At 49.3% G+C, this 27,488-nt stretch overlaps 1 protein-coding gene across 1 annotated transcript in view; it reads left to right on the top strand.

Annotated features, from left to right (window-relative positions):
• The window catches only part of RANGAP1 (Ran GTPase activating protein 1), a 430,024-nt gene that overhangs the window by 155,064 nt on the left and 247,472 nt on the right, over nt 1–27,488 (top strand). Inside the window, exon 10 of the mRNA XM_078683025.1 lies at nt 6,469–6,553. Coding sequence (XP_078539151.1) covers nt 6,469–6,553 — 85 coding nt within the window. The remainder of the gene's footprint in view (nt 1–6,468; nt 6,554–27,488) is intronic.

The raw sequence follows: 27,488 nt of genomic DNA, 5'->3' as shown, positions 1-27,488 counted from the left end.
CTCTCTCTCTCTCTCTCTCTCTCTTTCATTCACAACACTCTTTCCCTAAAATTAATACATTCATACATGCACGCACCAAACAATTTAAAAAGAAAACAAGACACACTTTTACCTACAGCCAGCTCTGCGCTGCCTCAGCGGTTCTAGAAGGCTTGGGACTGCTGCCTTCCCTCATTGGCTGCCAGTGAGGGAAGGCAGCAGTCCCAAGTCATCTAGAACTGCTAAGGCAGAGCAGAGCTGGCTGGCTGGCAAGTCCTAAGGTCAGCCAATGAGGGAAGGCAGCAGTCCCAACGTCATCACAGAGTGGGTTGGGGGTCAGTGATACTACTAGGTAGGGTACCCCTTCGCACCCCACTGTGTGGTGAAATGTCACTGATTGACTCTCGACCCTGGGCGCTTCAGGGGTTAAAACTGAAGTGCCCAGGCGCGAGGCAATCAGTGACACTACCCCTTGTCACTGAGGGGAGTGCCTCAGGAACCTTTGCTGAGCTTAGAACGTCACCCCCACAGGAGCTGTGACTTTCTCAGCCCAGCAAAGTTCAGTTCAGGCAGCCTTGAGCCCGCGCTAAATGTGCATGTCTGGCTCCTGGCTGCCTGAACTGAAAGTAAACAGTGTCTGTCAGACTGATTATTGTTCAACCTGACAGACACTGTTCGTACGGGGCAAACGGTGGAGGGGCATGGCTCCTCCGTCCAAATGGACTTGCCGCGCCTGCCTTTAGGACGTCTGTGTTCCAGAGACAATTTAGAGAAGCGCTGTTTTTGAACTTTTCAAACTCGTCAAGGGGAATCCCTGAGTGTCAATGGTTCTGCAACATGTCACCTGCCCAGGCACCATCTTGAAGTCTACTTTATTGCAGGTGATACTGCAGGTCATATTTTTGGATGATTTCAGTCTAGAAGCGTTCAAAATAAAAATAACTGGGACTTCTGCAAATATCATGGCCTGGTCACTGCTGTTTGACTACTTTTCGACTATAAAACCATTTTAGACTGGGTAAATGGAAGCAGGCTCTGAAGGACACTAAGAAGGGGGCTTGCACACCTGGTACTCTTAAGAGCAATGAAACATCTGTACTCTAATACCTGGGTCAGACTTCAGTTGGGAAGCGAAGCCAACCTATCTAGGACCATTCCAACATTCTGCAGACTTCAACAGGAGTGTGTTCTGCCCCCTACATTTTTTTTAATCTATTTCTGGCAGATCTACACCCTGCTCTGACCTTATTCGACTCCCAAGACCCAAAGTTCGGCTCCATACCGCTCTTAAATCCTTCTCAACATGGATGATCCGGTGTTGATCTGTTGAACAAAGGTTGCTTTTGCAGCGTCTTCTGAATGCCATCCAAGTATACTCCACCATGAATGGCCTGACAATAAACACTGAGGAGACAAAAATCATGAACTGCTGCAGAAGTACCAATGGAAAGGCTTGTTGGTTTCTTGGCTCCATAAAGGTTGACGAAACTAGTGAATATAAATTCCTCCGTCTGTTATGTGTCAACAATGATTTTTCACAACCCAGAAGGAGGAAATCCAAAGAAAGGGGATTGCCCTGGCAGCGAGCTAAGGACCCTATTCAGAAATCTAAATAGTATTTCTCCTAGCCCCATTTTAGAAACTACCAGGGCCAAGGTGGGGCCTACCCTGGCTTACAGAAGTGAAGCCTTACTGGGCAGAAATTCAAATGACCTGGATACCATTATTGCGAGAATATATAGGCTAATTTTCCAACTCCCCAGCAACACATCACCTGCACAGATCAGGCTGGAGTTTGGTTTAGTTAAGCAGATGTTTGCCAGGTGAGCTGCATTTGCCTATATCTGCTTCAGATTTAAATCTGCTGAGGAGAACACCATAAATCACAATGCATAGTTGAAAATAATCAATAGATCTCTCATCTGCCAGAGAGTATCTTAATGCAACAATTAATTTATTCAGTTTAGCAGAATAATTGACTGCAGCAACAAGCTATGAACCATCAAAAGAGCTGTCAACAAAACTTCCAAAATATTATCATCTGTAGATAACGGAGAACCTCTGGAGAAACGTTATCACACCTGGATGGTATTAAACCGCTATATATCCTTGAAGCCACAGCAATATTTGAAATAAGTTTTCAGTAGCAGGATAAAAGGCCAATATTTGAAATACTAACTAGGGATCTTGCCTTCAAACTCGCACTCCACCCCCTGGTTGAGGACAGAAGGAAAGGTTGTAGGCTGTGCGGCCACCCAAAAGATGGTGCGGTTCACATTATATGCCTTTTTAAGTCCACTCTAAGCCTCCGTCGATGTTGGCTGCTTCTTCTCTGGAATCAGTCCAGGGTGCTCTTCTGTAGACAAGCAATGCTTGTCTGCCTTAATTCAGCTGAGCCACATTTAATCTCCTGAACAGTGAAATATTTCCAGGGGTTCGAAGGAGCCCTGAAGAAGGCATCTAATTGGACTGAATAAAAATACCCACCACCCAACTTTGCCTCTTCAAGGAAAGGGGGGACATACCAGCCTCGAGATCAAACCAGTCACATAGTTAATCATTTCTTCTGTCCTCCGGGGTCGCACAATCTCACTTTAGCTTACCCCTTTGCACCCCCTCTCCATCTGGGACCCAATCAGCAGTCCCGTAGGACATGGCGCAAAGGGGCAGCAGAGCAGGTTGGAAACCTCTGAATACTCCCTGCCAACATCTTAGTCATGTCCTCGGATCAACAACAAAAACCTTTGTATGAAGCTGGATCTCTATGTAGAGCACCAAAATGAGGTGCACTGTTTAGAGAGTCCATGCAAACCCCAAAGGAATTACAGAGGCACAAATGACACCCCAAATGCTCTCTTTTGTGGTAGTATGGGCAAACAGTTGGGCTTATCAAGGGTAGTTCTAAGCACCAATGTACAAAAGTAACACATACTTTTATATAAATGTACATACGATGATCATCGAAATGGGATAAGTACTTTTCGACTTGTGAATTTTTACAGTTTTCAGAAATTGACACTTAGTGCGTTTTTCTGGGCCGGCAATGTTATCCTATGGAGGAAAAACACGCATTGTATTCGGGCACTTACATCGAGTTACATGACTGATGTTCTGGACATGTGCTGAGTATGGGGACAAGGTACAAGGCCACACCAACAGGTCACCTTGCGGAGCTCTGGGGCGTCTGGGTGCAGAGGTGTCATGGCGTCACCTTGCGGAACTCTGGGGCGTCCAGGTGCAGAGGTGTCATGGCGTCGGGTATCCAATTCACTTCAATGGGAGAACGGTCCAGTTACAAAGAGGCTGCAAGTAGGGACTGGGGCACCAATCCAGGGGAACCTACACAGAGGCTCGACCCTTGAGATCCTTGGGCATGCAGGGACACCTTTGGTCCACTTCTCCTCTGGCTGTGGGGCTTGGGTGCAGTGGTGTCTTATGGGTTGGATTTCGGTGCAGGAGTTTGTCACGGTTGGAGGAGGCCTGCAGAAATAGGCTGCAGGCGGCAACTGGAAATCCAGTCTGGGCAAACCCAAACGTGGGCTTACCTCTTGTGGGTCTGGGGACCCTTTTGGCACCATCACCTCCCTTGGACTCTGGCTCTGGAGCGTGGTTGTATAGGTGCTTTAAAGCGTCGGATGGCGGCAGTCACAGACTCTTGTGTGGGTCTTTGTATTTCAGAAGAGGGGCAAACAGGACAGCTGGGCCACTATCAATATGGGCCTCACTGTACCTGATGTCCCTCGACATGCGGGTCGTTCTTCCTCGCCATTGGGTTTCGGGCTGGGCACAACAAGCCTTAACTGCTTCAAGGGGTCTGATATCCCAGGGATTGGTACTGTGCTGCTCCAGTCTGTCCTGCGTCCCCACACTTGGAAGGAGGACTGATCTGACCTATAGGAGCACTGGTGCCTCTTCCTGGATGGTTGCTGCATCAATAGTACCCGTAGGTGGTAGGCCGGTGTACTGGGTCTTGCTTCTTTGATGCCTGAAGCTGCAGGGAAGTAGCTCCTCTAGTCCAAGGGAGTTCCTTTGGCAATTTGCACAGCACTGGAAGCCCTCTGGGTTTCTTGAGGTCGGTACAGCGACAGGACAAATAAGTTGCTTCACAAAGGTGGGGTCCGGTGGACAGGCTGGCAGGGTTGGCGCCAAGTCAGTCGTGCTCTTTGGTTCTTGGGTCAGCAGTCTTTTTCCAGAACTAGTATCAGGAGGTCCCCTGAATACTCAATTTAGGGGAATTAATGTTAATGAGTGGTGGTAGCCAATGGGGTACTTACCCCAGGGGTCACTACACCCCCTTGATTACCACTTATTGTGGGGAATGGGAATCACCCTGTCCCAGAATTCCTAATTCCACCACACACAATATGGTGGCATTTCTAAAGTTGTATTCACACCAGACTCAGTCACCCTAGAGGTGTCCCCAGCCTGGCAGTGCAACACGCCTCCTGCATAGCTAATTTTCCCACCTGTCCTGGCGCCAGATAGCTCGGGGCAGGATGGTCAGCATCCTCTCCTGTGAGACAAGCCAGACTTGCATACCAAAAGGCAATGGGCTCTTTGAAGCCCACTGCTTTGGAATGCTAATTTTTATAGCCTTCCTGGAGGAGGAGGTGATAACACCCCTTTCTCTCAGGAGCAGGCATGGTTCCTGACCTCCTGAGAGCAAATGCTCTCACCCCTGGGGGTCATAAACTCGTCTGTGGCAGAAGGCTGGACACTAGAGAGCTGGTAGGTTTTAGGGGGTACCTCTAAAGTACCCTTTGAGTGCTTGTAATAATATATCTATCTCTGAAATCAGTGTCTGTTTATTAAAACGAGTTGTTTGATACCAAACACCTTATGTTTGTGAAGTCATTATGTAGCTGGAGAACTTGTTTTCACCAGTGTCCAGCACATGGTCTTAAAATGGTTTTCCCTGGTCACTTGCAATATCTAGTAATAGAGCTAGACATTACAGGAGCACATCTGCTCCTGCAGATATGTTCTCATATAAAATATAATGCACCCTGCCTTAGGGCTCAAAGGCCTGTTGTGCGGTGACTTACATATATTAGATGCAGGGACTTTGGCATGACACACAGGAGTGTGTCATGTCGGGTTTCCACTCATGTTTTGCACCATGCCATACAGCCTGCAATGGCAGCCTTTGTGGAATTTGTATGTGGGTCCCTTAGGGTGGCATAAGATATGCTGCAGCCCTTAGTGATCCTCTTTAGTACTCTTGCCTTAGGTACCTGGAGTACCATTTGCTAGGGACTGACAGGTGTGCTGAAGTCCTTAGCCAATTGCAACACAATTGGACATTACCTTGTTTTAGGGAAGGAGCACTGGTACTAGGGCCTTGTTGGCAGGCCTCGGTGCACTCAGTCGAAAACCCGCATCTAGTAGCTAATAAGAGGGCAAAAAGTGTGGGTGTGTGGAGGGGTGGGGGTGGGGGGAGGAAGTTACTGCAACAAAATCCCAGTTCCCTACAAAAGACCAGTTCCCACTGTCATGACTGGGTGATGGAGGACGTCTTGCGTCCAGACTTTGTCAAACGAGGTAACCCTGTAGGTATCGAGGGGGTTCACGCTGTGGTACTGTTATCAATTCCTCACATCCCGACCCCCCCCCCCCCCTCCCCATTTGTTTTAGGACCCCACGCCTCTCGGGGTTAATCAAAGTAACATAACTAACTCGAGGAACACAAGGAACCCAATATGCTCACGATCAGAAGCTCAAGTACAAGCACGCCAGATAAGTCTACTCATGCACTCTGCACTTACTGCACTGAATTGAGACAAACACCTTTTTATGTTTTTTAAAATGTTTTCATTCTAAATCAATGCTGAGAATGTATATGCAAAGTTTTTATTCATTTTGCATAGTAAATCATTACTTACCTACTGGGTCAAAGGGCGCACCTAAATGATCAGAAGACCTAGACACAAGACGCTGCGAACACCTTTATGCATTCGCACCTTTGTTCTTGATTAGATCACTGCTCCTTTTTTTAATTTTTACCTATTTGTAGTGTCAATACTGCTCTTCACAATCCAGGAGCTCATCATTGTTTAACTAAAACCTGCATCCTGTATGAAGCATGCCCTTCAGGGTGTCTGAACACCGTAAGAGGCCAATGATATGACACTCTTAATTAAAACAACACAATTCAAGATTAGAGTTTGGAGGCCAAGTCTTGAACTGTTTTTCAAAATCCTTTTGTGGTTTATGAGCCCAACACTTTACTGCCTTTTTTGGTCCTTTGGAGGAGTATGTTGATCTCTAATAAGAGAGAGATTGGTTACTGTTTAACAAGGAAACCGCAGAATATAATAGCTCACAATTGGCGCATGAAAGAAAAATCCTAAATGCTAATGATGTTGAGTGCCAAAACACATATTTCTTAACACTGGGGAATAGCTCAAGGTGCCTGTGACTGTTATAATGTCTGTTAAAAACTTCTCAACTTAATGATCGTGACAAGTTACCTGATCTTTTCTTCTGCAGGGAATGCCCTAGGCTCAGATGGTTGTGAGCGGGTTATGGAAACTCTGGAGAATTTCAACATGGCTGATGTGCTGGGATCCTTCAGGTAGAATGGCTGCAGCTGTAAAAAATAGTTATTTTACAGATTACTCTGATTTTATGTTACTCTTCTCCATTCTGATCTTGACTTTGTTTACCTACTTGCAGGCCGCAAGCTGGGCTCCTAATTGTATCACTTAACCCAAGTTTACCTGAGGGACTGATGAGCTATTGTAATGTGTTTTAGGGTACGGGCATTAATTCACTTGAGGTTGTAAGCTGACCAAATTGTGTCAAAGTTTGACTTGAACTAGAAGAATCATGCAGGTGCTACCCTGTATGGAGCCCTCCTCTAGGCCTCTCAACTTTAACATAGGGCATTTGAGAAGATTAGAAGAGCTGTGTAGAAGAGGACTGGTTCATTGGGAGGCATCATCTGCTTTATGAGCATTTAGGTGTATTGCGGCTCAGAATTGAGGTGCATTAAGTGAGAGCTGTATTCATGTCTCTCCATACTGCAGTAATACGGCCTTCTTCGAGTCTGGTTGGTGATGCATTTGTTGAGAAGAGGCCTAGCTACAAGTGCAGGGAAAGCATCAAGGCATCAGAGTATGTTTGGGGTGCATAGGGTTCTAGTAATCGAATAGAAGGTCGTGGGACCTGGCCAGAATAGCTCTGATTGCTTTAGTTTGTGCAAGTGCACTTGTTACTTGAAATAACTGCGTGCAAATGACACCTATCCGTTTAGTGCCTATTGTCTATTTCTATCTGTGGTGGTCATTTTAAAATATTAATGAGAATCTATAATTTAAAAATGACTTGCAGATTCAACATCTGTGCTGCACTCCTTTTTAGGTCGAGCATTCAAGACCTCTGGTATATACTTTAGTATATACTTATTATATACTTATATGTGTATGTACTTTGTGGGCTCTGGAGATCAATCCCTAGGACTTGTCTGCTTACGCCTAGGAACTTTTTTTCTGTTCAACTGCCTCTATTTAATTGTCTTGATATAAAATGACCAGCAGAGGTCAGTAGAATACCTGAATTGCTATCTGCTGAGGGACTTCTTTTTTTAAAAATTTCTGGCCACTGCCTCTATTTAACCTTCATGATAAAAAAGCGTCCAGCAGAGGTCAATAAAATACCAGAATCACTTTAGCATTCTCTAGATTCCAGTCCATAGAAATTGTCTTCCACAAGCACCCATAGACAATAATATATTTTTTTAATCTTGTATTTTTGAGTGATATGGCCACCGGAGGCCCTGATTTTTATATTAAAAACAGAACTTTGGACTAAACCAATTTCTGCTGAAAGGCAATATTTCACTTCATATGTTCCCATACCTGGCATGTCACACAGTTTGGTGCTTACTTTCCCTCCATTTTCAAGAACAGTAGATGTTTCAGCACTCGGGCTAATGTGCTGCATAGCTAAATACATATAAGGTCCAAAAGGCGAGACCGATTGCATTGCAAATGCTTGTTAGTATATCTGTCCTTGTCAAGCCCTGCCTCTTTATGGCCTTCCACAAACTGTTAAGCAGGAGCAACATCCTACCATCCTCTCAAAGGAACTACCTACTGGACATCCAGACATCCTAATGAATGCCATAGTACTTTGTGTTTATCTAGAGATATATTGTCTGGAGAAGCAGCAGGCAGATGGAAAATGCATGTGTAGTACTGCTGCAAACTCACAGCCAGCATGTGTCCTTTCAATGTGCTTCTTTACAAGAGGCTATTTAGAACATAGCTGCCATCCCTTCTTTTCCTCAGAAGCCTGCTGGTATATTCAGTTATGATTTTGTGATTGTTGCACATGCCTCCTTGTATTTTGGCAGTGCCACATATGAATGAATCAAAAAGACAGACGTGTATTCTGTGTTTGACTATTTTCCAGTTTTATGATTTTATCTGTTTCTGTAGTAGGGGATCTCTGTGTATAGTCATAATCTAGTGAATAGTCCCGCCCATGTGTGCGGACCCCGGAGCAATCAAAAATAATCTCTTAAGTTGTCAAAAAATGCAGAACTGCACAGACACTTCAGAGAGAATTTAAAGACAGATAATGCACCCTATATCCACAGGCTACACTGTCCAGTACTTCAACTAGAAATTCCACCAAAAATTCACAAACCGCAAAGCCTGTCCAGATTTCTCCACATAGAAAAACTTGCCTTTACCAGCAAAAACCTCTGGAATGATAGAGAGGAAGGAGTGGACAGACAAGCCCCATAGGCTGCCATTATGTGGCTCAGAACAGGATACTGTGCCTTTAAGAGAACTTCCCAGAACTCTCTCAGTATCCCAGAATGCACTGCAGGTCCCTTTTACTTTCAGTTCTTTTTTTGGCTCCTGCAAGCAGGACCCTAGAGCCATGAGCTCACCCTTTTCAAGGGTTTATTGGTGATTTTTCACTTTTTCAAGTATTTGAGTGCTTTCATTGAAGTACTTTGGTGTTTTCTTCCTTGTGTGTGTCTTGGTCACTCTTTTATTTGTCAAAATCCCTGCTTTGTTTGAAAAATGCCCAGAGTGTCCGAGGAAGAAGGCCAAGTCGGATCCACATGAGGTGTGCATCGTCTGCCTTCCCTCATCTCATGTCCCAGAGGAGTGTGGCATCTGCCAGACATTATCCACCAGGACCCTGAGAGAGAGGATGAAGATCAGGCTCCAAGGCCTTGAAGATAGAAGACTGCAGACACAAAGTGGGTCTGGGCATGCTTCCTCTGCCCATGCTGAGGCCTCTGGGGGGGCTCCCCAGAGGCAGGAAGGCCAGCAAACGTCCTATTTCTCCGCCGACGTCGATAGCATCGACGACTGTGTCGAGAGGGATGACAGCAGTCTGTTCCCCGTCTCCCCAGGGCTCTGGGTTGAAGCGGCGTCGAAGGGACTGACGAGGCCGCCGTCGAGATCGCCGTCGACGGTGTCGTCGTCAAGTCATCGACGTCGAAGGAGTTCGGCCCGGCATCGGCGCTCGCAGTCGAGGCGACACCGCCGCTCGCTGTCAGCTAAGAGGAGGAGATCGGCGTCGAGGGGATCCTCGACGTCGAAGACTCGCAGGCGTTCGACGTCGAGGAGACGTTCGACGTCCAGATGGCGGTCGCCGTCGAGAAGGCGTTCGACGTCGCAGAGGACACGTTCGACGTCGAGAGGTCGACGGTCGCCGTCGAGGAGGAGATGCTAGTTGTCCAGACATGACTCGACGTCGAGACGAGGACGCCGATCGATGTCGAGACGTCGAGACTCGACGTCGAGACGGCGTTCTTCGACGCCAAAGAAGCGCAGAAGGAGTTCTGGTGCCAGGAAGTCCCTCTGGGTCCGCTGAGGTGCCTCGGCGACCTTCTCTAGTAGGAGACACGGCCTCTACATCGCCTCCGCATAAGAAGAAAAGGGAGTCACAGGGCTCTGTGTACTCCGAGCTATATACACCTCCCAAGCCCAGATCGGCTACCCCTCTTCCTCCCTTGCCCAAGGAACCTCTGCCACGGAATCCCATTCCGCCTCCGCTTCCACCTCTGGTTCTGTAGTAGGGGATCTCTGTGTATAGTCATAATCTAGTGAATAGTCCCGCCCATGTGCGAGGACCCCGGCAATCAAAAATAATCTCTTAAGTTGTCAGAAAATTGCAGAACTGCAAAGACACTTCAGAGAGAATTTAAAGACAAATAATGCAGCCTGTATCCACAGGCTACACTGTCCAGTACTTCAACTAGAAATTCCACCAAAAATCCACAAACAGCAAAGCCAGTCCAGATTTCCCCTTGCTTTAACAGCAAAACCCCTCTGGAATGATAGAGAGGAAGGCTTGGACAGACAAGCCCCATAGGCTGCCATTATGTGGCTTAAATAGGATACTGTGCCTTTAAGAGAACTTTCCAGAACTTCTCCCAGTATCCCAGAATGCATAGCAGGTCCCTCTCACTTTCAGTTCTTTTTTCCGGCTCCTGCTTACAGGACCCTGGTGCATCGAGCTCTCCCTTTTTCAAGGGTATATTGAAGTTTTTTGTACACTTTTTGGATGTAAAAGTGTTTTCAGTTGCTACTTGGTGTTTCCTTTCACTTCTGTGTGTTTGTTCAGGCTTGTTAGGGATCTAAAATGCCTGCTTTATTCGACAAGTGCCCAGCATGTGGAAGGAAGAAGGCCAAGACTGATCCACACGATGTCTGCATTCTTTGCCTCCCTGCAGAACATGTCCCTGAAGATTGTGACATCTGCCAGACCTTTTCTACAAGGACCCTGAGGTAAAGGCTGAGAATTAGGCTCCAAGGCCTGGAAGAGAGGCGACTGCAGGCTGCAGGTGGGTCTGGGCAGGCTGGGAAGGCTCCCTCTGCCCCTGCTGAGGCCTCTGGGGGGCTCCCCAGAGGCAGGAAGACCAGCAAAAGGTCCCGGTCTCCGTTGACGTCGATTGAGGGATGACGACGATGTGTTCCCCTTCTCCCCGGGGCTCCGGGTGGAGACAGCGTGGAAGATCGGCGTCGAGAGGCCTGGGTAGGCCGCCGTGGAGGTCACCGCCGACGGCGTCTTCGTCGTCTACGTCGGAGTCGAGGCATCGCCGTCGACGAAGGAGGCACCGGCGCGTGCCGTCGAAGCGACACCGCCGGTCGCCGTCGAGCAGATCGCCGTCGAGGGGATCCTCGACGTCGAGGACTGTGAGGAAACGGTCGACGAGGAGGAAGAGTTGACGCTCGCCGTCGAGGTCTGACCGTTCGTCGTCGAGGGGGCGACGGTCGTCGTCGAGGAAGAAGCACTCGATGCCGAGGAGACGGCGTTCGACGCCGGAGTCGAGGGGTCGCCGTTCCACGCCTGAAAAACGACGCTCGACGTCGAGCAGGAAGAGATCAGCGTCCCCGAGGATCTCCGCCTCCCCTAAGCGGCGCAGAAGGGATTCTGGCGTATAAAGTCATGCTGGATCTGGGGAAGGACGTCGGAGGCGTCGCTCACGCTCTGGAGGGTCTGGGTCACAGGCTCCTCCCCCGAAGAAGTCACCGGGCTCGGTGTACTCAGTGGTATATACACCGCCAAGGCCTGCGACTCCTCCACCTCTACCGAAGAAGGCTCCTCCGGTTAATCCGCCGCTACCTCCACTTCATCCGCTACCCCCTGCGGGGCAACCTCCGCCGCCGGTCCCACCTCATGGGCCCGCGCCTTTGCCGGAGAGGCCTCCTGTCAGGCCACCGAGGTCGGTGTCGCTGCCTCTGCTTCCGACACCTCCTAAGGGGACACCTACTCCGAAGCCCCAGGATAGACCACTGAAGACGCCTCCACGGAAACCGGTGGAGCGCCCACGTGCTGGGAGGTCGCGCTCCCGTTCCAGGAGAAGGGAACGTTCGCGCAACAGGTCTTCTACACGATCTAGACGGCGCCACAGGAGGCACAGGTCTCGTTCCCGGACCATGTCGTCAGGGACCAGGGACTACTCCCCGACCTTGTCGGATTCGCCAGACACGAGAGTTTCACCGATCGATGATCTGGTGTCCTTCCAGGACGTACTGTTACGTGGTGCGGCGAAATTGGGCATTACTTTGACGGTGCCCACTCCCAAGACATCAGTCATTTTCGAGACGCTACACCAGAAGCATTTGTCTCGGCCGTTACTGCCACTGGTGCCGGGTCTGGAAGAACCGGCCATGGATCTTTTTCTCACGCCAGCGGTGACTAAGGCGGCACCCTCGAGACTGCAGAAGAAATACCAGGCTCCGGACTCGGACCCGGCCTTTCTAAGGGCGGAGCCCCCTCCAGATTCGGTGAGTGTGACGGCGGCGCGCAAACAGCATGCCACCACCCCTTCCTCCACAGTTCCACCAGATAAGGAATCTAGGTGGTTGGACTCGTCTGGGAGAAGAGTTTGTGGGACCTCGGCTACCTCAATGAAGGCCGCTAGTGCCACTGCCTTGTTGGGTCGGTATGACAGAGCCCTCTGGGAATCGCTTCAACAGTTTGTGGAGCTCCTACCGCGGGACAAGCGGGAAGACTTCCAAGAGGTGCTGAACGAAGGGATGTTGGTGGCGAATCAAGTCATCAGCGCTGCAGCCGACTCGTCTCTGCTGGCGGCGCATGGTTTCTGACACGGAATTAACCAGCGACGACATGCATGGCTCCGCCTTACGTCTCTGAAACCGGACGCTCAGCAAAGGGTTGCCAATCTCCCTTTCTCTGGCGAAACCCTGTTCTGGAAGCACGCTGATGATGAAATGGCCCGCATGAAGGCGGAGGCCGAAACGCTCACAGCGGTGGGTTTGGAGAAGCCCAAGGAGACCAAGAAGTCATACCGTCCGTTCCAACGTCGGTTCGGTGGTCAAGGCAGAGGGCGTGGCCAGTCTTCTGGACAACAGCAGCAACAATAACAGCAGCAGTTCAGAAGACCGTTCCAAAAGCGCCAGAGAGGCAGAGGCGGCCATCAGTCGACTCCAGCGACTAAAGGCCAGGCCGGGTCTAGGCCCTGAGCACTTACTTCCCCTGCAACTGTTACCCGCTCCGGTGGGGGGAAGCATTCAATCTTTTCTGGCAGAGTGGAGAAAAATTACTCCGGACAAGTGGGTGCTGAATATTGTTTGCAATGGATGCAGTCTTCGGTTCACCAGCCCGCCTCCATCAATTCCTCCGGTCAGCTCGCAGTATCAACTGCGCGAGCTCCAGGCGGAGGCCGATATCCTGTTAAGGAAAAGGGCGATAGAAGACGTACCTCTGTCTCAAAGAGGAAGAGGTCTGTACTCCCGGTTCTTTCTGGTTCGCAAAAAGGACAAGAACAAGTTCAGGCCCATTCTGGATTTGCGACAAGCAAACAAGTGGATTCGCAGAGAAAAGTTTCGCATGCTGTCGTTGCATCAGATTTATCCTCAGCTGCAACGGGGAGACTGGCTGTGTGCCATAGACCTCCAGGATGCTTACTTCCATGTGCCCATTGCACACAAACACAAGAAGTTCCTGCGGTTCCAAGTCGGCGCCAATCACTATCAATACACAGTACTGCCATTCGGACTGAAGTCTGCGCCGAGAACATTCTCAAAGTGCATGGCGGTGGTAGCCGCACACCTAAGGAGGAACAAGGTGTTTGTCTACCCGTACCTGGACGACTGGTTGATCAAGGCCTCCTCCTTCACGGAAGCGCAAGCGCACTTCCAGAAGACGTGCGTTCTCTTGAACAAGCTGGGGTTGCACATCAACATGTCCACGTCGGTTCCGACTCCAGTCCAGTGCATTCAGTACTTGGGAGCCTCCATCGATACGCTGTCAGCAAGCGTGTCTCCTTCGGAGGAGCGACGATTATCACTGCTTCGGAAGGCTCGGGCTCTTATGACCACTCCATCCACAACAGTGAGGACGGTGTCTTCTCTAATAGGATCGATGGCCTCGTGTATCTTCCTAACGCCCCATGCACGGCTGCACATGAGACCGTTGCAAGAGTGCTTGGAGGATCAGTGGGATCAGAGGAGAGGATCTTGGGACGACAAGATACGTCTATCTCTGCATGCTCTTCAGTCTCTGAAGTGGTGGTGTTCAGCGGAGAATCTCCTCAGAGGGGTTCCCTTCCACAAGGACATTCCCACTCAGACTATCGTGACGGATGCTTCTCTCCAGGGATGGGGAGCGCACTCCGGAGACTTACAGATTCAAGGGACGTGGTCCCCGACGGAGTCCACGTACCACATCAATTTCCTGGAACTCAGAGCTGTTCACTTGGCACTGAAGGCCTTTCACCCGTCCTTCCAGACCAACTCTCTACTTGTACAGACGGACAATACGACCACAATGTATTACCTCAACAAGCAGGGAGGCTCGAGGTCACGCACCCTGTCGCAGGAGGCGCAGGCGATCTGCCGCTGGCTTCTGGCTCGAGGACTGACGATAACGGCTACCCATCTGCCAGGTGTGCAGAATGTTCAGGCAGACGCACTGAGCAGACTGATTCAGGAAAACCACGAATGGGTCATAAACGACGAAGTACTAGGAGAAGTCTTCGCAAGGTGGGGGACTCCAGACGTAGATCTGTTCGCCACCGCCGAAAACAGCAAATGCCGAGACTTCGCCTCCAGGTACTACCAGCCGGGGACGCTGGGGAATGCGTTATGGATCAACTGGTCGAACAGCTTTCTGTACGCTTTTCCACCCATTCCCCTGATTCCGACGGTTCTCATCAAGCTGTCCCAGTCCAGGGCGCGGATGATACTGATTGCCCCGGAATGGCCCAGACAGTGGTGGTTCACGGACCTGCTTCACCGGTCTCTCCTTCCTCACATGAAGCTGCCGTGCAGGCCGGACCTTCTCACGAAGTTCGGGGGGCTGATGTTGCACCCCAAACTCTCGTCTTTGAGTTTGGCAGCATGGCTCCTGTGCAATATGGTCATTTGAATCTCCCTGCCGATTGTATGGACATACTGAAGGAGGCTAAGCGACCTTCCACTAGGACTTCTTATGCGTACAAGTGGAAGAGATTTTGTATCTGGTGCAAGTCCAAGAACTATGATCCAACGACTTGTAAGGAAGATGTCATCCTTCCTTATCTTCTACAGCTGGCGCAGTCTGGCCTTAATGTCCATTTTGTTAAGGTTCATCTTGCTGCTTTGACTGCCTACAGGAAATGTCCTTCGCAGACTTCATTCTTCCAGATCCCTGTGATCAAAGATTTTTTGGAAGGTCTGAAGAAAGTGTTCTCTCCTGTTAGGCTTCCTTCGCCTTCATGGGAACTGAATGTGGTGCTGTCCAGATTGATGAAGGAGCCTTTTGAACCTATTCATAAGGCTTCGTTGCAGCACCTGTCCTGGAAGGCGGCGTTCCTCGTGGCCATTACATCGGCCTGCAGGGTGAGTGAAATTCAGGCGTTGTGTTGCCAAGAACCTTATACTGTATTTCATGCTGCTAAGGTTGTTATGCGTACTCACCCTAAATTTCTTCCCAAGGTTATTTCTGATTTTCATGTCAACCAGACCATAACTTTGCCTACGTTTTTTCAGAATCCTTCATCTCCAGCGGAAAGGTCTTTACATTCCCTGGATGTTAGGAGGGTGTTGAAATTTTATCTGGATAAGACCAAAGATATTCGTAGGTCTGACCAATTGTTTATCAATTATGGATCAGTCAGGACGGGTCTTGCGACCTCTAAGCAGTCTATCTCTAGGTGGATTGTGTCCTGCATACAGTTATGTTACCAAAAAGCTAATAAGACCTTAGGAGGTAAGCCTAAGGCTCATTCCACCAGGGGCAAAGCTGCCACGACAGCCTTGCTCCGTAATGTTCCGATTGCAGAAATCTGCAAGGCGGCCACTTGGAAGTCGGTTCATACCTTTGCTAAGCATTACTGCCTGGACACTAATGCCAGGACAGCCGCTCAGGTTGGGCAGGCTTCACTGCGAAATCTGTTCGCAAGGTAGTGGTGTTATTTCTTTTTACTCCACCGCCGCTTTGGTGTGGGGATGGGCTTGCCATTCTATTCACTAGATTATGACTATACACAGAGATCCCCTACTACAGATGGAGTAGTTTCGGTCCTGTAACTCCAGTTATATACAAACAGTTCATCTGATGATAACTTTCAAGTGCCACCCTGGAGATAATCTCCAGCCTTTAATAGAGCCAACACTGTGGTCCTGGGCCCCCCCTCAGGTGGTGGCTTTACAAGGCCTTCAGGAAGCAGAGCCCACACCCAATGGACACTACTGTGGCAATGTGAAATATGATCTCTTCGCAAACCAAATGCCCCCGCCTGCTTACACCTTCTGTTTCAACTCTTGCAGAGTAGCAATGACACTTTCCGATGCCACACATTTGGGCAGGACAGCAGCAGTGACCACTTCACGTCAAATCTACAATTTACACCAAAGTCCCCCATAAGCTTGCGAAAGCACATCACAGCGCCTTGGACTCCGGGCCATCAGTGGGTATCGAAAGCATTCAAAGCCGCGCTCGCCGAGCAGCTGTGAGCCCGACAAATTGACACAGTATCGGGCGTTTTAAACATGATGTCTGATTTGTACTTTCTGGAAAGGGGCCCGAGTTCTTTCAGAGAAACTAGAGGGCTGCTCCGCTGTCTCATTTATTAATCCGTAACAGGGAGGGGCAACATTTCTTACCGCCCTGGGCGCTATCCCAGCAAACTCCGTCTCTGGGTGGGGCTGATGGGAATGTTTAAAGTCCTAGGATGAGTGGGCACAGAACGCACAAGCTGTCCTCTAAAGACGCTGCATTTCACTGGTGTCACCTGATCGGACCTCAAGTGCCTGCGCCCAGGTTCACTAGTGGTTCACCAGCGGGAGTGTCCACTGTTGTAAGAGCCTCAATCATAAAACCACCTCTTCTGGAGGCCCAGCCCTAAAGCACATTGCTTGCGTCCCATAAATCAGCAGCTGGGAGCGTGGTGCACACGAGTTACAGAAAAGTCGTATTATTTGCACACATGTGTGAAAATGGAGAAGTCGTGTATACAGGATGCAGCCTTGGTCGTCCGGGCAGTGCAGTTTCCAGGCTCTGGTCTTTACTTTGCAATGGATCCAAGCAGGTACTAGCAGAGCTGGAACAACAAACAAGATATTGTGACTTGTGAACTGCTGTCAAGAGCATGGTGCCCGCTTCTGGGGATTTCACCAGTGCCGTTCCCTGTATCAGGAGCATGGTGCCTGCTTCTTGGGGTATCACCAGTGCCTGTATCAGGAGCACGGTGTCCGCTTCTGGGGGTTTCTCCAGTGCCTGTACCTGGTGCAGGTGCCCGCTTCTGGGGGTTTCACCAGTGTCGTGCCCTGTATCAGGAGCATGGTGTCTGCTTCTGGTGTTACACCAGTGCCGTGCCCAGTATCAGGAGTATGGTGCCCGCTTCTAGGGTTTCACCAGTACTGTGCCCTGTATCAGGGCATGGTGGCAGTTTCAGGGGGTTTCACCAGCGCCATGCCCTGTATCAGGAGCACAGTGTCTGCTTTTAGGGGTTTCACCAGCGCTGTGCCCAGTATTGGGAGTATGGTGTCCGCCTCTGGGGGTTTCACTAGCGCCTGTATCAGGAGCATGGTGTCCGCCTCTGGGGGTTTCACTAGCGCCTGTATCAGGAGCATGGTGTCCCCTTCTGGGGGTTTCCCCAGTGCCTGTATCAGGAGCATGGTGCCCGCCTCTGGGGGTTTCACCAGCACCTGTATCAGGAGCATGATGTCCGCTTCTGGGGGTGTCACTAGTGCTGTGCCCTGTATCCGGAGCATGGTGTCCGCTTCTGGGGGTGTCACCAGTGCCGTGCCCTGTATCAGGAGCATGGTGTCCACTTCTGGGGGTGTCACCAGTGCAGTGCCCTGTAGCAACTATCAGGAGCATGGTGTATGTTTCTGGTGTTACCAGTGCCGTGCCCTGTAGGACTGCCTCCCGCCCCCTCTCCGTCTGGTTTGTTTCTGCTCCGGGTTCCGTCTCCAGGGCCCCACCCCACAGCCCCACTGCCTGCGGTGTTAAGGGAGCTCTGCCAAGTAGGCGATAAGTGAAGGGCAGGCGTAGCGCTGCTCTCTCTAGGTAGGGAGGGCACTGGGAAGCGGTGGTGAGCCGGCCGAGGGAGCCGTGTGCCTGAGAGTGGATGGGGATATGTGGGGCTGTGCTCACCGTACTGAGGGGAGCTGTGGGGCTGTGCTCATTGCATTGAGGGGAGTGGTGGTGAACCGGCTGAGGCAGTCGGAGAGGGGAGGGGGAGGGGGGCTGTGCTTACTGCCCTGAGTGGCGCCTTGGGGCTGTGCTCATCGCACTGAGGGGAGCTGTGGTGAGCTGGCTGAGGCAGCCCATGTGCCTCAGGGGAGCTGTGCTCACCGCACGTAGGGGAGCTGTGGTGAGCTAGATGAGGGAGAGCGTCTGATGTTCGCAGAGCGTAGATGCAAGTGGAGCGGACGAAATGGCAGCCCAAAAAAAAAAAAACCACCTTCGGAAACATGACCCGTGATCACACGCCTCCAAAGAGAAGAAAGATCGTCAAGCCATCAAATGAGGGGTGGGGCTTCAAGCCCCCTTCTGAAAGTCCTCACCCACAATATCTCTCGCCGAGCGTGCAGCGCATGTGCGCTGCAACGTTAGGTGATACCTAAAAAGATGCTAAGATGCAGTGGCTATTTCATTTTGTAGGTATGTGCGCCATACATGCACAGACGGACAATGCACCAGAGGTGTGTATCTTTTTGTGAAAACATGTGGTTTAATATATGTTGTAGTTGTTGGCTATTACTGTAGGAAGCTGGACTTCTTTGCTGATGCCCCCCCCCCCACACTTTTTGCCCCCATTTGAACTACTAGAAGCTATTTCTTTTACTCTGACAGTGCACTCAAGCCTGCTAACAAGACTGTTGTGCCAGTGTTCTTTCCCTTAAAAACAAAATGTCTAATTGTAACCCAGTTGACAAGGACTTTAGCACCCTTGTAAGTCCCTAGTGAATGGTACCCCTGGTACCTAGGGCATGGGTACTAAAGATAGTCCCTAAGGGCTGCATCATGACTTATTCCACTCTAAGGTACCATCCAAAAATAACACACAGACTGCTACTGCAGAATGTGTGAAAGGGTGCAAGCCCTTCTGAAAACACAACATTGCACACTGCCTGTGTGCAATGCCCATGCAGTGCATGTACTATGTGTAAGTCACCCTTGCAGCAGACCTTAGGGGGCATTATAATACATGGTGCGATCGTCCCTGCATGAACAGTTATTCCCTTATGATGTCTAGTCCTATTACTAGATACTGCAAGTCAGCAGGGAAGCCATCTTCAGTATATGTACTAGTCAGCACAATTTCCACAGTTACAAACTGGCTTCACTGAAATAATGGTGTTTGGTATCAAACACCTCTTCTTAAGAAATCCATACTGATGTCTGTGTTTAATTTATTATGACATGCACCCAGAGGGCACCATAGAGGTGACGCCTAAAATCCTACCAGTTGTATACTGTGTTCGCTGACTGGTATCTTCTAACCTGCTTCCACAGACATGTTTGCCCCAGTATTGGAACTTTCATAGAGTCCCATGTTTTGTATCATTCCCCGTCGTCAGGCTCCCAGGCTGACGACGGGGAATGATACAAAGCATGGGAATCTATGACAGTTACCAATACTGGGGAACCAAAGTTACATGTAAGTAACTAGTTTTCTTGGCCCAGTATTGGAACGTTCATAGATTCCCATGCTTTGTATCAATTCAATTCAATTTCAGCTTTATTCGAGTTACACTCATAAAAGAACACAGTAGAAAAGAATAATTGTCTCCTGGACTTCACATTAAAACATGTTAAAACTGATTAATGTATACATTCTAAAAGATCATGATAAAAATACATTGTACACAATAAGAAATGTAAAAACCGTCAAGGTACAATTAAAAAGCATTAGTGTAAAATTCACCCTTGGAGCCTGTTTCTAGCTTCGTGCTCAGACTAAAAAAACAAAAAAATCACAGCAAAGGCTTCAGCCTTATAGCCCAAGCCCACCCCAGATATTTGGCTACCGCCGTCGAAATTAATGGCAAAGTGCTGGTGCATATTATTCTTAGTGCTACTGCACTGCTTTTTGTACCCATGGTTCTACACATTGGGGTTAGCCAAACTCGTCTGGGACCTTCATAGGCAGGGCAAACAAACATAAAATGGGCAACTGTTTCTGAGTGTCTCTGGCAAGCCGGGCAAGTGTCCACACTTGCTCCAGCCCACCTTCCAGTAAAGGATTTTAGTGGCAAAGATCCAGCTCTAAGCTGGAAGTAAAGCTTCCTATCACCGGGTTTAGTGATGGAATCCCAGTATGGTTCCAATTTGGGAGTAACTTTTGCCTCTAAAAAACACCCCTTGATTCCAAAGGAATCTGCGTTACTCCAAGCACGGAACGCCACCCGTTCCCAATAGATCTCTTTTAATATCTGTTTTGATGGAAACGAAGCTGCCATCGGGTCTTCCCAGAGCTCTCACATGCCCATTCCCGTCAGGGTCTCACAAAGTTTTTTTAGCCAGCCAATCTTATGGAAGACGTCCAGATTAATGACATCCATGAAGCCTCCAGCATAATGTGAGAGCTCCGACGTAGTCCAAATTCTTCTCCAGTACAGAATAGGGCGTAGCCTCGCTATATCTGCAACAGCCCTTCTTCCCAAATCGTACCTTAATGGGTTCAATGGGGTACTCTGTGGAAGACCAGTGACATTCTTCAGAAATCTATTTTCAGAGAGAGATAGCGGAGTCCGTTTTTCGAAGCCCCACAGCTCAGCGCCGTAAAGCGCTGAGCTCAGAGCTTTTGCTTCATAGACCTGGAGCACTGCCGTAATTGGCTTGGTTAACGACTTACTGTGTTCCAGGTTCAGGACCCCCGAGACTTGGCGGTGTTTTAGGGCAGCCATGCTTATGTGTTTATCCCATTTGCTACATTTTTCTATGTCCATACCCAGGTACACAAAATCGTTGACCCTTTCCAGAGCTTGCCCACTCATATAGAACTTCCCTCTAAAGTTTGAGTGTGGGTTGAATGCCATGAGCTTGGATTTAGCCACATTAACCTCAAAGCCGTGGTCAAAACAGAATTCCTCGAACACCGCCAGAGCGCGTTGTAGACCACTTTGAGTTTTGGATACAATGAGCGTGTCGTCCGCAAACAATAGCATTGGCGTCCTGACCCCTGCCAACTTAGGTGCATCTGTGTGTACTGATGTCATGCGGCCCACCACTCCATTGACATACAACGAGAAGAGTGTAGGGGCCATTGCGCAGCCTTGGCGCACTCCACGTTCGACCGGAAATTCAGAAGTGACATTCCCCTGGCCACCCCACTGGATTTTAGCATAATTGGCCTCGTGGAGCCTCATGACCAGGGTCAGGATTTCATCTGGCATACCCAGTTTTTTTTAAGACAGCCCATAACTTGGAACGTGGGACAAGATCGAAAGCGGCACGTAAGTCCACGAATGCCGCAGAAATACTGCCTTTGCCCAAAAGCACTGTCTTCCAATGGAGTAGCGTAAATCGGAAGACCTGGTCAATTGTGCTGGGGAATTTACGGAAGCCCGCTTGGAAGGTGGACAATATATTGTTTTCTTCCACCCAATCCAATATTTTATTTAGGGTCATCCTCCCAACCACCTTTTGGATTGTGTCTATGAGGCTGATGGGCCTGTAATTGCGAGGCTGCGTTCTGTCCCCTTTTTAGGTCTCGCTAGACGAAAGCAAAAGCGAAGCTTTTGCTGTCTATGCGAGACAACTTATGTAGTTACTTTTCGGGGAATGTAGACAGCAGAGTTCCACGCGCTTTCCCTTGCCGAGATTGAACCTTGGGAGCGCGCACGTCGCCGTGCCTCATATTCCCATTGCAAACAAAGCCACTCTCACGCATGCGCACATACACACACTGCATACACACACGCACCCCCCTTAAACAGACACACGCACGCACAGACACACTCAAACAGACACACGCACGTACACCCCCACCCTCAACCCACTCACCGGGCTCCTCTTCCCTTACGCATGGGAAGGCACTGTGGAGCTCTGTGTCAGAAGGAGCGCTGTCTTAAATCCCCGCCGCCTCCCACAGCGGCATTGTAGGGAAATTAAAAGTTGCCTCCCCGTAAACACCGCCGCAGCCCGGGAGCCTCGGGAGCCTCAGAAATCACGAGCGCAGCTCCTCCGACGTCAGACGAGGAGCCGCGCTGGGATTGGTGCCGGTGGGGCCGTTGCCTAGAAACGGAAGACTCGTCGACGCCGGGCGGGAGGGGCTGCTTCGCTGCTCACCCGGGCAGCCTAACAGCGTGCTGCGCAGTTTTCATTATGGACGCCAGCTTAAGTAATGGCGGCTGCTTCTTTGCATTTCTTTTAAATACACTCCCTGCACGTAATCTGCTTGGACGCTTCCTCCTTTGTTACCTCTCCCTCCTGCATCTACACCCTTCATATGCCTTTGTTTAGTTTTTTTAACCATAGCGCCGGGCTATAAATTTAAAATGCGCTCCGCCCCTTCTAAATCTGTTGGTGTCACCTATCGTGCGTGGGGCTAAACCCTTCTATTTACAGCTGTTTACAAACTATTGTGCACCCGGCTGGAATGCCCGGGCGGGCGCGGTCATGTTTATATGAAATAAAAGTGAAGGCTGCTATTCCAAACTGTGCCAGAGTCAAGGACGTACACAATAACAGTCCGCGCTTTTACAAAAACAAGAAAGAACCGAGATGAGGCAGAGGCGCTGTTTTAGTGTTGTGCGGCGCGCTGAAAGTTTAAAGACAAGCATTTGCAATGCGATAGGTCTTGCAATTGTGAGAGTTTGAGCTATTGGCGTTGTAAATGACAATGCCTTATTTTATGTTTTACAAACTAACACGTAAATAAAAAGCATTGCCATTTACAATGACAATAGCTCAAACTCTCATAATTGCGAGACCTATTGCATTGCAAATGCTTGTTTGTAGACAGGAATTATTACAGCCCCCCCATGATTTCGGAACTGGAGCTCCCTGGGCCACCGCAGTGGCCAATAATGTAATGTACATGGCCCAACGTTCTTTATCCTGCAAGAAGACATCCGAAGGAACCCCGTCTGGGCCTGGTGCTCGCCCCCCCCCCCCGACAGAGAATTAAGAGCAATCATAGCATCATTGTCATCAAAAGGGGCATACAGATATATAACATACTTTACAACTTCCACGGGAATATCATTAAGGTTGCATGCATATTGAGGTTTAAAATAATTTATCCACTCGTCCTGGGAAACATAATTTGCTGGGGAATCAACCCGACCCCCTCTGCCCCATTTGACAATGCTCCAAAATGATCTTGTGTCCTTGCTATCGCTTGCTGCCTTAAGATCCTGCCAATGGAGTTCGTCCCACTGCTTCTTGGCCTGGTGTATACATTTTTTGTACTCTCGCCTAGCTGATCTAACACCTTCGGGTTCACCTTTCCTAATGGCAGCACTCGGACGTACTCTAGCAGACCTACATTCTGCGTTGTACCAACTTAACTGCTTAGGTGGTGGATGTTTACCCTTTTTCACTGACTTGAAGAAAAGGGGACTAATACCCCCAAAAAAATCCTTGTGTTGCCTGGGTATAAGCGCCAAGTCCTTGTCCGATGAGGACAGACACACTGCATCCTTTAGGTGAGTGTCAAGTTTATTACTAATGATGCCCATCACCTCTGGTGTATTCGCTATCTGCGGCCATTTGAGCCTGCGAGTGTCGTTGGAAGGAACTACATCTGGGGGGCAGTACGCTGCGCCTCAGCCCCTGGGTGGTTGGCCTTCCACAATTTGTGTTACACAGAGAGGATTATGATCACTTTTTGCTCTCCCCATCACTACCATGTCCACTATTTCGTGCCAGAGCTTTAGACTACATAAAACGTAGTCCATTCTGCTTACATGACGTCCATTATCAAACGTGGCTGTCCCAGTCTTATCACCCAAGGTTCTACCATTCAATGCCATCAAACCCTTTTCGTAGCAAAGAGCATTGACCTGGATGATACTTTCGGTCCACCTAGCTATGGGCTTTAGATCCAGAAACGGAATCCCCCATTGTTGGTCTTCTTCATCCTCCAACCTACACTCAGAAATCGTAAGGGGTTCAAAAGTTAGGTTAAAGTCCCCGGATATGATCACAGCGTTCTCGTTCGAGTGCTGATCAAGGAGGGAGCTCAATTTCGCTAAAACCTGGGATTTAGCCCCTCTAGTCCCCCTGACATATATGTTGTAGATGTCAATGTTCCTCCGAGGGCCCAGAGGTAATCTAACAAGCTGGATATCGTTACTCCTAATAGGTAGTTCATTAATTTTAGAAATAGATTTTGTCGAATCCAGATCGTAAGACCACCCATTGGGCGACCTTTAGCCCCTTTCACTGCTGGGATATAGAAATTCAGGTAGCCCAACGTGAACTGGGGTTCGCTTGACCAGGTGTCTTGGAAGACACAGACATAGTAGTTGTTAATGAATTGAAGCCACTCTGGCGATTCCAACCTAGATTTCATGCCAGCCACGTTCCATGAGATAAATGAGCCCATCCCAGTATCTAAATCAATTGTAAGAAGGGGACTTACGCCCCTAGATTGGTTTGATATCGATTGCCCAACCCTGCTCTGGTCAGGATCTATCGTTACACATGGTACCAGGGTAGCCTTGCTAAGTAGATGGCCTGATAGATTCTTGTTGCTAGCATGTTTTATGGCCCTTTGCCCACTTCCCCGTCCTTTACCAGACTCGACATATGCCACTGCCGGCGCAGCGTTGACACTAGGTTAACCCTAGTAGCAATGTCGAGGCTTTTGGGAAGATCCTGCTGAAGTCATTCGACTCCCTCCATACTACCTTCCCCCGTCACCCTCCACCTGTCTTTCCTGTGTGCCTGAGGTGCCAAAAAGGCCCAGGATGAGGAGCAAGTCTTCCTCAGCTGAATGTTAGAAAGGACTGGGGGGCTAGATCTAAATTCTAGTGAGAATAAGTTCTCAGCCAGAGACTCAGAGCAGAGAATTAATTTGATCGCATCGAATCTTTCTAGAGAGGAGGTTAACCTCTTAACCTTGATGATGTCTTCCCTAATGATTGAGCGGCAGCCTCTGACGTGCCGCAGCCAATGAATGGCCTTATTTGTCAGAGAGTCTGCTCCCTCCAGTTTACTATTTCTCCCTGCCTCTATCTTAGGGACATTGGTCATGTAGATTTTGTTTGTTCTAGAATCGCCTTTCTGGTACTGGTGGTTACTCAATTTGGCTGGTGAGGGGATGGACTTCGTACCACCTGATGCCTGTGCGGAACCCTGTAATCTGGGAGCAAATAGAGGCACCTTGTTCAGTCCCTGGTTTAGATGTGGTAGTCGCTTATCTGGGCCTATACTCGATTTTAGGGCGGAGGTTTCATATTTTTTGGATAAACTATCTGTACTGTGTTTGTTGCCACTGAGCCTATTAGTACGGCACTCACCAATGCTTGTATTTCCTGTGCCCTTGTCAATGCCGTTGCCAGTTATCAATGGGAATAAGATCTCGTAATCTCGGCCAGCACTCCCAGCACTGACGATCCCCCTAGCCGTGCCATGTTTCATTATACCTACTAGATTTGAGATCTTGTGCTTCATGGCATCAATTTCGTCTCTCAAAAGGGAGACTAAACTAGCTAGGTCCTCAATGTTTTTAGGGGCCATTCTGTCCCTATCACTCCGAGCATCTAGACCTTGGCTTGAATTTAAATCCGTTATGGTTACGGCCCTGGGGTTTTGCATTGGCTCTAGTACTTTAACCTCCACTGGGGTATTTGCTGAAACCGAGAATCTGTTCGAGCATTTTATTCGAGCGACCTCTTTCTCCCGGATACAGTGGGTTGACACACACTCGTTGCAGACCGTTACGAAGACATCAGTTGTATTTTGCTTAGCCGGGGAGGATCCTGCCTCCCCACCTTCCTTAGTGTTTGTATCTGGGATCGTTTGTTTTGACCGAAACATGGCAGGAATGGTAGGAAGAGGATTATCGGGAAGCCCACTTTGATCAAGCCCTTTCTTGTAGTACTTGGTTCTCCCGCCCTGATCTATATTCATATCATCCGTCAGAATAACATGACATTCCTCAATAATCGTGTCTATGCGGTCAATAATAGTTTGTGGCAGCATGTCTTGGCATCCGCTTGGCTTTCTTTCCCTTTCTCTGCTTCGTAGGATTAGCCATCTCTCCAGCCCCCCCCCGCTCCTTCCATGATCTTCCTTTTGCCCATAGTCCCACACCAATGAGTCTAATGATCGGGGTTCACAAGTAGTTAATGTACCACTGGCTAGGAGATCCACGCTGTGTCCCCCGGGGTTGGCTCTCGAGTAAAATAGGCGGATTCACACCTTAAGCTTAGTCAGGACCTTTCAGCACAATGTCATCAGAGGGGGAGCCTGGCCCGACCTTTTGTATCATTCCCTGTCGTCAGCCTGGGAGCCTGATGACGGGGAATGATACAAAGAATGGGAATCTATGAAAGTTGTTTTCTTTTGACCCCCTGCAAGTGAGAGCCCACGCTCTCTGAGGCCAGAAATCATGCCTGCTCCAGAGGAAGGTGTTCACACAGTACTCATACAGGCTTGCATAAGTAGCCCTGCACAGCCTTATTATTGATGAACATTAGTGTCTCCCTCACTTTGCCTTGTGGAAATGGTGTGTACGATATGAGAGGTGCTATTTCATAGACTGGCCTAAAGAAGTCATCTGAAACCATCAATAATTGTGATGTTTCCAACATGTGAAGTATTGCTTTGCAAACCTTGTTCTCCAGTATTGGATCTTTCATAGATTCACATACTTGAATCATTCCCCGTCGTCGAAGTGGGAGTCCCACGTTTTTATAGCAAAGCAATCATATTAGTAGCATAGGCTACAATGGCACTGGGACAGGAATTTAATAGCCTATCTATGACTTTCGTTAATAAAAAGGACTAAACTTGGACACTAACCAATCAGATAACAGCACCTGTGAGAAAGTGCCATCTTTCTTGCATTGGTATGCCCCCACTTTTTTCTGAACTGCTGATGGGCTTTGAGTGTGCCCTGGGATCCTGCCAACGAGGTACCCAGGGCCTTTGTTCCTTCCCTAAAACTGTGATGAAACTAAAACCCAATTGGCATCTCTGGCCACCTGTCAGTCCCTAGTAAATGGTACCCAGGGCATGGTGACCAGAGAAGACTCCTGAGGGCTGCAGCACTTATTGTGTCACTCTCAGGGATTCTGTACCCTGACACCCACACACTGCCCTTGCAGGCTGAGTGTCTAAGTGCAGAACTAAACAAAGAGTCGACATGGCACACATCCCTGTGTGCCATGCCCACAGAACCCACTGCCCTGGCATACCTCAGTCACCCCTCTAGCTGGATGCCCTATGCCAGAGGTGTGGGCACAGGTGCATGAGGCCTGTGCCCCTACAGTACCCAGGGCCATTGCTGGGCACTGTAAGTGCAGTGATGCCATTTAGAGTATGTGGTGCTGGGACGTTGTCATTACGAACTCCACAGCACCATAATGGCTACACTGAAGACTGACAAGTTTGGTACCAAACTT

The sequence above is a fragment of the Lissotriton helveticus genome, chromosome 1_1 (genome assembly GCF_964261635.1).
Source record: "Lissotriton helveticus chromosome 1_1, aLisHel1.1, whole genome shotgun sequence".
In the NCBI taxonomy this organism is placed as follows: domain Eukaryota; kingdom Metazoa; phylum Chordata; class Amphibia; order Caudata; family Salamandridae; genus Lissotriton; species Lissotriton helveticus.
Note: the sequence above shows the minus strand (reverse complement) of the source record. Positions and strands in the feature narration are given on the sequence as shown.